The 11,520-nt window shown below is 39.7% G+C and overlaps 1 protein-coding gene and 1 pseudogene across 3 annotated transcripts; both read left to right on the forward strand.

The window, feature by feature from the left end:
* Positions 1-1,016: 1,016 nt before the first annotated feature.
* On the forward strand, positions 1,017-4,549 carry SARC_01180 (the record flags this gene model as incomplete). 2 transcript variants are annotated; one of them, XM_014305102.1, is made up of 3 exons in its annotated part: positions 1,017-1,347; positions 1,955-2,302; positions 2,674-4,549. In XM_014305102.1, the coding sequence occupies 3 exons, from the start codon at positions 1,017-1,019 to the stop codon at positions 3,795-3,797; spliced, it is 1,803 nt and encodes a 600-aa protein (XP_014160577.1). In that variant the 3' UTR covers positions 3,798-4,549. The 2 variants fall into 2 exon arrangements, with proteins under 2 accessions (XP_014160577.1, XP_014160576.1); XM_014305101.1 differs by lacking the exon at positions 1,017-1,347 and having other exon boundaries at positions 1,902-2,302.
* A 2,914-nt stretch (positions 4,550-7,463) lies between these two features.
* Positions 7,464-11,302, forward strand: SARC_01181 (hypothetical protein; annotated as a pseudogene; the record flags this gene model as incomplete). Its single annotated transcript has 5 exons — positions 7,464-8,138; positions 8,321-8,474; positions 9,481-9,620; positions 10,227-10,342; positions 11,209-11,302.
* Positions 11,303-11,520: the final 218 nt, after the last annotated feature.

The raw sequence follows: 11,520 nt of genomic DNA on the forward strand, positions 1-11,520 counted from the left end.
ATAATCTTTTGGATAACTCGATAGGTAGAACAGAAAACTCTGGGATATGCTAAAAGAATAATATTTTCGACCTGATTTTCTTTCCATTGTTGACAAAAAAAAATGGCCCAAAGAGGGTCCAATTTTGTCATCAAATCATCCTTTTTAGGCCATTTTAGGTATATTGATATGAAAATCAGGTTCAAAATATGAATTTTGAGTCTGCCACTCATTTTTTTGGTATACGTATATGGAGCCGTCCAACAGATCCTAGATTCCAATTTGAACTATAAATTTATACTGAATATTTATTTCCAAAAACCCAATTTGATACATTCTTTTTGAGTACGAAAGCACCCGGATCTCCATATGTAAAATGTTTTTTCAATTTCCTTTTTTTTCTCCGAACCCTTGGGCCCTCGGCTGTTTTTAAAAAACAAAACAAAACAAAACATTAATGGCTCAGCGTATTCTTTTTTTCTTCTAAAAGTCATCGTAAAAAATTAATCTACATCGAAAGCGATAGTTCAGAGTTTCATCGACAGAGAGTCAGAGATACACTGATACAGTCAACAGTAAATTTTTGTTTTTTTAAATGTTTAAAAAACAAACAAAATAAAAAAATACAAATTGCAGAGTGTAAATAGAATGCACCCACACTCCCATGTACAGAAAAATATCAGGGCAGTAAATAGTGGTGCACTGGTGCAGAGTCGCAGACCCGCACCCGTTCCAGTTTTTCAGACCGGCAACTATACCTAAAAACTAAAAAGAGTATATACTACTATGCTCCATAGGTCCATAGGACCATAGCCCATTCCCTTGAAATAAAATCGTCGGCAGGTTCTGCATCGCGCTTTGACTAAAAAAAACGCTCTATCTGAATCGCTATTATTTACTTACAATTGCGTTGCACTTTCGTATGAGAGAAATATTCTCTACTACCGTAGGAAACGTTAGCACCTTATTACCTCTAAGTTACTTTACATCTATTATATCAAGCACGGTGGTGAATCAGCAGGCATACCCAAGCAATAATGTCAAGTAAAAGCAAAGAAGCGGCGGGCGGCCTGCTTGTTGTGAATGCCGACACTAACGACATATCAGATAGGGACGACGGTAATCTGTCGGGCAGTAATATTAGCGCAACCAACTCTGAGAATAACTTGGCAACCACCGGCGATATAACAGATGAGAAAGCGAAACCACGAAGGCGTAGACGGTCGAACGCACAGTTACAGCGTGATATTTTATGCCCTTTTAGCAGGTGTGACAAGTGCTATGCGTCTAAGCATGCACTACAGCTGCACGTCCGCAACAAGCATATGTCATCGAAAAATGGACAAGAGCTAAGGCTGGACGAAATGGGTATGGTTTGAGCTGATTCCGCAAGAGACAAATTATTTGTTCAGGGAACTTCTGTGGGTGCGTCACATTCAGTGTTTCCAGTTGCCTAGTTTTCGAATTTCGTTCAGCTTCCTTTCAGTGGGCTTACAAACTGTCTAGTGAGTTTTGGTTGCTATTTAAAGATTTTGTTAACTTTTCAGTCGTCTTTTTTATCTGTAAGTGATTCATAACAATTATTCAGTGATTTTTGCATTAGCAAACACGTTACATACTTTTTTGTTCGAATTCGTGTGAACAGAAAGCCGTTGTTAGCACATACATGGCACAGCCCTTATCAGAGTGTTGCTATAAATCAGGGTTCTAGGCTGAGCGCTGAGTGTACAATGAAGTGTTATTAGGCACTACCATTATGCTTTGTGTTAGAATCAATTGGGTTATCAGGGTCGGATATTTGTGCGTGTAAACCCGAACATACGCCAATGCGGATACGTTGTGATAGTTGCGTGTCATGTATATATTTTGTAGTCCATCTTTCTTACCAATGACTCGAATCTTTTGAACCACAATTGAAACACCAGACTTGAAACCGAACTCATTACCGACCTTGCTGCATATACATATTTTCCAGATCCAGACTCAATGATGGGTGGTATGGGCTATGCTATGGACAATCGAGGCCTTATGTTCAGTTCCAGCCAGGAATTCGACTCCGGTTATCGTCAGCGCAAGTACATGGCTCAAGGAAACAGTCCTTATCCGCTCAGTTCAGCATCCATGCTGCCATACAAGGGCAATGGGTCTCTTAGTAGTATATCACAGCAATCTTTAGGCCGTGGCGGAATAAGGAGGGGGGGCTCTTTGAGTTCGAATATGTCCTCAGTGTCTGTGGATTCGTTCAGTCGTAATGGCAATCAATATCAGGGAAACGCGTCATCTGCGTCGTTTTCGGACGATCAGATTATGTCACTCTTGTCAGGTATGAATCTAGGGATAGTGTTGGTGAGAAGAATACAGAATACACGTTTATCTTTTTTTTTGTACTATTTTATGGGCAAATTAATCCAGTCTCAATTAATATACTCGAGTCTATTCATGTACTTGGTTCAATTGCCAAGCGGGGATATGCATTGGAAAGTTTGATTGAGGGCCTCAGTGTTTAAATGTGCGTGTTTAACGGTAGTCGCCTTTTGTAGTGCCGGCAGCGCTGGAAATGTATTTGATGACAGTATCCCTGTGGTATTTGTTCCTAATTAAGCATCACACATAAACTGAATATGACATTTGTCAAGATTTTCTTTCACGCTTTTAATTAATACATTGAGACGAACTTCTATCACCTTTACACAGATATACTTTCGAAACCGGCGTCTGGATCTGGCAGAAACAGCAACACATTGGTAGCACCTTCGAGCAGTAATACACTCGGCAACCCCATGGGGGATGAAGATATGGGGGTGACAGAAGACTTCTTAGACGATATACTCCTGCATGCTAGCATACGGTTAGACGGACAAGCTACACCCAACTTGCCAAACAACAGCTCAAACGGCACGTTATTCAACACTGCCTCACAACCGCAACTGCAGCAGGGAAGCAGGCCAATTCAGGGGTCCTATGTGGCTAATAGTGGACAGCAAACACAGGCCCAAACACCCTCGAGACAGGTGAATTCGCATCCCAATATGCGTGTGTTTGTGAATACACCTCAGATACCTGGGCTGAACGTTGATGGGGGCGCTATAGCCACGAGGCCGTCTCTACAGTCGTTACCGAGTCAGAGTATGGATGGTATAAACTTTGGGTTTAATAGCGGGGCGGGTGGGGGCGGGTCAATAAATAACCCGCAGGCGAACAATGCACAGGTGCAGTACCGTTCTCCCATGACGAGTATGTCGGCTGATGATTTGCACCGGAACAATAGCTTGCCCAACTTGCAGGACATGTACTTAGGGGATGGTAGCAGGACACAGCACACGGCGTTAAGCAGCCAGCATTCTACGAGTAGTATTGGAAGTGTTCCGTATGGTAGTAAACAGCCCACACAGAGGCAAGCGCCCAGTCATAAGGGACAACCGAGACTGGCATTCGTCCCGGAAAGTACCGCTTTGCAACACCACCACGCACCACATCAAGCGTATGTCAATGGATTGAATAGGACCCCTAGTGGTCAGCGCGCACACGCCATACAAATGCAGCAGCAAAAGAGACAACAGCAGGTTAACCAGGCTCAGGCTCAACTCAATCAGCATCACCAACATCACCAACAACAACAATTGAATACACTACAACAATTGAATACACTACAACAACTGAATACACAACAACAACTGACGACGCAACAACACTCACAAATACAGCAGCATCACCAACAGCAACAGTCGTGGACCTCAACTGACCCCGTGTGTGTGCCGGGGAGGCCGAATATTCCTGTATTTAACAAGATGAGTGCCATTTCCAATCCTATGGCGTAAAAAATACATGTTATGGCGTAGTACATATATGAGATACAAATGCGGCTTTTCAGTAGACGTTCTTCCCTAATGGAAAGAACGTGCCTTAATACTGTCGCTTGGATCTTGGTAGGGTACTGCAAACAACATCAACGCAACCTGGTGCATTGTAGTAGCATCATACGGTCCCTGCCTCAGTTGTACGTTCGATATCTGTCGGAATCGCGTCTTCCAATAGTTATGTGTCACGTCACAACTTAATGGTAGCCATGGTGGACGTGCCGGTAGCTGTTCGTGTACGTGCATTGATACATACGTGCCGCTGGGGGGCACCTGTACCAGGAGCCGATGCATCCACTAGGTACACGTGATGTTCAAAGAATATGTAGATCCGATATGAATTTTTCTGTAGTCGATACGCTAATTAATCATAATAGCTACAGTCTCTAGTTTGTTTACTGGAAGCTGACACTATCACTATCAAGTATTTACTGAATATGCCGTATGGCTTCGGAGCATCTACTCACCATGGCGGCAGTTGCCTGATATACTGTCATTTAACTAGATGTAGGTATGTAGAACCCACACTTTCGGGTATATGATCATTATATCCACTACCAAGTGGATATGCCAAACCTTCCCACCCCCCTCTCCTTTTCACTTACAATTGTACATATAACAACAGTCCAATGGAATCAAATTGTCTCACCAAATGCGAGTTGAGGTGACTCGGAAAATATATCTATCATACGTGAAAATAAATATGAATGAATATGAGTGTGGAGTGACTAAGCGAAGCTTATTTAATACTCGGCAGTGTTTGCCTATTCTTTGTATAAAAAAGTCGTATAGTGAGAAAAGGTCGTCACAAACAAATGACACACCAACGAGCTTGTTGCTATGACATATTATTGCACTTTTGCTAATTGTACACCACAGCGTGCAAGGGCACAATTTGTACACAATTATATTTGGAAAGATACAAGGGCGCAATTGGTGCACGGTCGAATATATATCAAGTGAAATATATACTGTACAAAAACCGAAAATAACCAGTAGTCGTGCAATGAAATATACTAAACATGAACTTGAAGCATTTTTACATTTTGCAGTCGAATATAATAGCCAGAAGTTGTATACATACTATATAAAGACTTGCGAAATCAAAGACATACAAACGAAACGTTGGAAGTAGTATATTTGTATGTGGTGCACAAAATGTGTTTATTAACATGCCTGAAGGCATTACTACAGAAACACCGTGTTGTGATATACATTGGGCGTGCACACTGCAAACACCACGAAAACGTTTAAAATATATCATGTCTTAGACTACGGGGACCGAAAGCGTTAAGACTGAAAATACGTAGCTACAGCCTATATATACCGAACTGTTATGACAATCAGAATATTAGGGTGTGCCAGTGTGGCGGGACTTTTTATGAACAAAAGAGACCGTTTGGTTTTTCTATAAAAAAAGCATAGCTTTCTAAAAATATATTCTTTGACGAAAAAACCAATAATATTCATTCTGTCTTTATTTTTGGATAACATAAACTATTGTACAATGTAGCCTTGTCTATTTGAAGGCTACACTCAGAAAGCCGAAAGGTCAAGGTGGGAGAAGGTAAGAAGTCAGGAAGGACTCGAAGGAGGGGGGCCTGGGCCCTGGAGTGTATGGCTACAGTATTTATGTAAGAAGCAGAATATTGTTGTTTTGTTGTGTATTTTGTAGGAGTTTCGGGACTTCTAATGAATTTTCGAGACTCTTCGGTACCCTGAATTTTGGCGGGTCCCGAATGATGAGTCATGATTCCGTTCCGGACATTCATATTGGGTTTTTATTTCAGGCGCCAAGCCAGAGTTAATCGTATATAACCAGGCCCTGATGATTTTTGAGTGTCATTCTACATGGGTCATACTTAAAATTGTCTATGTGTATTCACGAACAGAGCAAAGTGTCTACGAATATACATAGACAATGATGCCATGAGAAAGTTCGAGAACATCGTAGCAGAGGGTATTCTAGGCCCGTGCCTTTCCCGCTCACTACGAGTTTTATAGTTATAGTTAATAGCCTAGGATGTTAGTAGTGCAAATTCGTTCGGGAATAGATAGAGATAGGTCCCGGCGGACTATAAAAGCAGTCCACGTCTAGCGTTAGAGTTCAGACTTTCACTAAGAACATAAGGAACACAAGGACGAAGAGGACTAAAGACTACTTATATCGTAAACCTAAGAATAAAGCTACTACTACCTAATTTGGGAATTTGGAATATTTAACTGTGAAAATCATTTTTGAGCCGATTTTTGGATTTGGAGAATAAAGACCGAACTTTGGGAAATTTGAGGGACATTATAATTTATTAATAAAAAAACTAAAACATTATTGATATATATATATATATATATTTTTAAAACAACTCAAATTAAACTCTAAAAGTGCCGGACAAGGAACACAAAACCCAGTGTCCCAGTCCCACTGCCCCACAAGCCGGTCAGAAAAATCGAAATTGAGTGTGAAACATCACTTCTCAGGGGGTGTCATTTAAAAAAAGAGATCAGAAATTTCTAATTTTGAACGTTCAGAATCAGAATTTTATATGTCAACCAATGATACTTTTCTGAACGAGGACAAAATTTCGAGAACAAAAGTTGTTCTCGAAATTTGGGATCGGAATCAGAAGCAGGCCTCATAACGTACAAGGTATGTAGCTGAAAACGTACTACATTTTACGTAAACGCACACAATTATAAAAATTTTACGCATACCGTATTCATTTTGGTATTTCCAAAACGACAACTTCAAAAAAAAGAAAATTCAGGAACTATTCTAAATAGATCAACAAGTGACAGATATACATTGGTCCGGCTCCAAAACTGCAAAAGTTCAATTTATATATCAGGTAATCGCCCATATTTTGGCATATATAGCTGAGCGGCATACGCCAATATATTGGCAGTCTTCATTGCCAAGGTCATGTGTGGTACGAAAACGTATTCCGTATACCGCTAACGCAATGTTTTGAAAACGTGTTTACGCTTAACGTAATGAGCCCTGATCAGAAGTATTTACGTATTTATTCAGAATCTTTTTTAACGGTAACTGCTATTTCCAAGCCATAAACGTACTTTCAAACTTGTAGAACATTTTTCAAATAATCGTCTCCGAGATTAGTGAATAGAACTGATGAGTCACTTCTCTCAGAAGTCCGAACTCTCTGAAATGTACGGGAACGAATTGCACCCGAAATTGCCCGCAGACCCAAATATTCAAAAAGTACACAGTACGAGTCATCATGCACCCAAATTGGACTTTCTGTCCTTTCTGATTCTGATTCTGTTAAGAAATTTCTGATCCCGTTTTAAAATATAGAGTTTGTCTGTATTTTAGAAGGCTATGAATTTGGAGGGCTATTATTTTTTGTTCTTTTTTTCAGAAGACTATGATATTGTAATTTTGCTTTCCAAAAAACGGAGGTCAAAGGCTACAGTCGACCTTCAGGCTACAGACTACACACTACAGGCGACAGTTATAAATAGTCTCGGTTCAATTTAGGAAGGCTATTCTACTATAGTATGAAAAAAAAAATCACTGTTTTTCAGGGTATTAATTCATAGCCTTCTAAAATAAAACACCCCAAATGAATTTTTTTTGTCTCATACTTTTTACTTTCGTGTGTACTGTGTAGTCATATTTTTATATGGTGTATACAATTTATATACGCAGTGACTTTAAACGTGTGGCATTATAACTTAATAAGAGCTGTTTTTGGTATTGTTGTACATAGACACACGGAGTGACTTACGTGGGATGTAGCAACAGCCGCATTTTTGATATATTATATAGATAGACACGTAGACTTACCTGCGACACTCTGGGACGATCGAATACACGGTAATGCATGTACACTATACGCAGTACGTAGTGCCTTGCATACTACTGCTACCGTCGATATTCATGGCAGAGACTCAGTAGTGCGATTGTGTATGCCTTGAAGCAAAAGGAACAACTAAGCGAACCAGGGCAATTCGAGTCAGAACCACACGCAGCCCCCAATCATGTGCTATAAATAGTCTCGATTACTTACTACCTTATTCTTCGGAATCACAGCAACAAGACCTATAATAGGATGATTTTAAGGATTCCGTGACAAGAGTCTAATTAACATCTTCTACCGACTAGAACACTCATATATATATAACTAATCAATATGAGTACTGAGTGCATTGTCTTAGACTCCGACGACGATGCAGATATTCTGGTGCCTATACCCATAGGGCTGAGAGCGGCTAAGAAGCCAAGCTTACATCATCCCTCGCTCTCCACATTGGATAGTGACGACTTTAACGGCTCGACAGGTACGTATAAAAATTTGGCGTATATATATATATATATATATATATATATATATGTATATATATATATGCGTATGTATATATATATATGTGTGTGTGTACGTGTGTGTGTGTGTGTATGTATGTATATATATAAATAAGTAAGCCCTCGGTCTGGTGCCGTGATTTGGTTGTAATCAATACAGGCTTGGACCATGGCCATGTGTCTTTACGAGGCAAACGCCCAGCAGCAGCAGCCGACAGAGACACGAAGAAGAAACAGCTAACAGGACGCTTAATGTCACCAGGCGGATCACCCGTACATTGTTTGGGCTCTGTGCGAAGGAGTTGGCCTACCAAGTATGTGATGTGTTTAGAATTTTGATTTTATTTATGACTTTGTATCTATCGATGTACTTGACTTTTGAATGTGGAACCGTATAAAGCATGTTGTGTAATTACCATGGGGTCTATTGTGTGCAGTGCAGGGTTGGTTTTTCCAATAATATGGTACTGTACATGATCACCTCGGTTAGATTGGATATAGTTCAATATTCGAGAAAGCTATCGTGAAAACTGCGGCATGAGGTTTGTAGAAATCTATGACTGGTCTTCGCTCTGGCTGTGATTGTGGGAGGATCGATTTTTTTCTTCAAGAACCAGAAATTTGGGCCTGTTTTATGGAGTATTGCAGCTTCAGTATGGACTATATGTAGCCTCTTATACGATGGAACACTCTCGTGGACACCTCGGAACATTACCCGCGCTTATGCTATTGCACCTGAAAGCATATATAACAAGCATACATAAATTCAGATCAAGAGCACACTAATATGAATAAAGAGTATGCAAAGGTGGATAAAGTGTATACTATTTTTGAAAAAGTGTCTGCAAGAATGAATGGGGTGTAACAGCCGTGTATGAATTGTATACAAATATGAATAAATATATACAACCATAAGTGTGTTTGGCCGTCGATAGATACTGTACAATCGATGATGGTATATATACATTGTGAAAAAATGTATACTACCTTGCAGCGTGTGCACAACCGTATATTAAGTTTATACAATTGTGGCTAGTGTAGATGAGTAACATAGATATCTCTGTAAAATTTTGTGGAAACAATCAGATTGCATACGGAGCAGTATAGCACATCATCTGCCTGCAGTCAAAGGGGTTGCAACGGTAGCAGCAACGAGAAATCCGTAAGCGGCCAAGAACAAAAATGTGTACTATGACACTATGGTTTCCCTATGACATCTTATGAGAAGTATATCACAGGCTCTATACAGTGCTTGGTTTCTATGATACTGCGTTTTAGAAGCAGAATGCTGAATACATAGCATGACATTCTTATGCACAGATCACCCACGGAACAGTACCGCACATCACCATCTACGAGACGGGCGGCTGCAACTGCACGTCGGGAAGACCTCAGGCGCCAACGAGAAGCACTTCATGCTCAGGACACTGACAGCCACCATAGTAATATCGATAGAGCAGGTTAGTTGTGGTTCTGCTTATACTTTACTTATCCTTTATTGAGGATATATGTATGCCTGTTGTATATCATGATTAAGATTATAGGCGCCAAAGGAGAGTCAGCTCAACCCGAAGGAAATCCGGAAAGCACTTGTGGGTATTTGAAATCGGGGGCATGTTTGTTTTCATTTTAGAAAAGTGTATATCACAGTTAAGGTCTTATGATTGGTATTTATTGTTAACTTTAAGTTACATCAGTAGTCAATAGGTTAGTACGTTGTGTATGTATGTATTTGTCATCCATCTCAAAATGTATATACGGAAAGGTCATCCATCTCAAAATGTAGATACGGAAAGGTCATCCATCTCTAAATGTGTATATACGGAAAGGTCATCCATCTCTAAATGTGTATATATTATAGCCATATATCCTCCTGTGGTGCGTGTATGAACGCTCACCAAATCTTTATTTGTGTATACATTAAAGCTGTCCATGTATATCTGGAGTGCATATACGGAAAGTCATCTGTCTTTTTATGGTATGTATTTGAAATATTTAGATTATGCCCAAATACACTCAAGCACGACCAATGATCACCTAACTGATCGTTATCAAGTTCACAACAGACCAGGAAAAAAGGTCACTGAGCGCGAAAGAACAGAAGGAATTGGCGAAACGGGCCAAACAGATGGAGAAAGACAAGAAAGCAAGAGATAAACTGGCTTTATCGTTCACGAAACAGGTTAGTTTTCCTGCTGTAATTTATTATTATCATCATACTTCTCGACGCTATGGGGTGCAGGATTGATTATGTAGAAGCTGGTAATTGTACTTTCTCTTATTTATTTAGTCATTCATAAATCAGTTCTTTCTTGAATGCAGTGATAGTCGGTGTTTACTTTAATGCAATGATATTCAGTTCAATTATGATTTATATGCTTGTCACAATTTAAACATTCAATGCACAGCGGAGCCCTCAGTATAGCTACAAAACACAGAAATATATATTCTTGATTTGCGTATCACAGATATGATTGTATCTATAATATATATATATATATATGTGTGTGTGTGTGTGTGTGCGTGTGTGTGTGTGTGTCTATATTAATATATATATATATACTTATATATATATATATATATATATATATATATTATAAATTACTGAAGCTATGATATATCCATCCATACGGCTCATGGTGTATTCGCGTTCACAGGTGGTGAACGGCGCTTTACACTTCATCGCCAACGCGCAATTGTACTCAAATATAGACGAAAATCTTAAGATTATCTGAGTCGTTGTCTAAACGTCACCTGAGAACATGTGAAAGTCATACTCCACGTATATATCATGCTTTGATGTAGCTATTCTGTCGCTAATAGTGTATTTGCATTCACTGGTGATAGTCAAGAACACACAATGTTTCCCTAATACTGAACCTTCAAGCAGTTGCTGGCAACTTCCTTTGAACACACAGATCAATTTTTCTGTTAATATATATACGTCAAGTGAGAAAAGTTACAGTTACTTTCCTTGGGATATTCACATACACTTCTGATGCGATGGTGTAGTCATTCATATAACTCAGAGTATTGTCAAATTCGCAGGTGATGAACGAGGCCACCCGAGAAATCCCTGATTCTGAATGCTACGAGCAGTTACGAGTCACACTGGACCATAATCTCATGGCGCAAGAGGTAAGAAAGGGCGAGGGCTGTCGTGAATATGTATTTTTTTGTCGGGCTTTGAGTTTGTTCTGTCAGTGATATAAGTGTGTATGGGTGTGTGACTGCAACAATGTTATGTCTGGGCGTCGGTTTATTCTTATGTGGTTTATGGCTTATTGTTAGTTCAGATGTATATTTGATGGAGTTTAGGAGCAGAAGTTGGTCATATCTATATCTATCTATCTATATATA

Source organism: Sphaeroforma arctica, assembly GCF_001186125.1.
Source record: "Sphaeroforma arctica JP610 unplaced genomic scaffold supercont1.45, whole genome shotgun sequence".
NCBI classification, from domain to species: domain Eukaryota; class Ichthyosporea; order Ichthyophonida; genus Sphaeroforma; species Sphaeroforma arctica.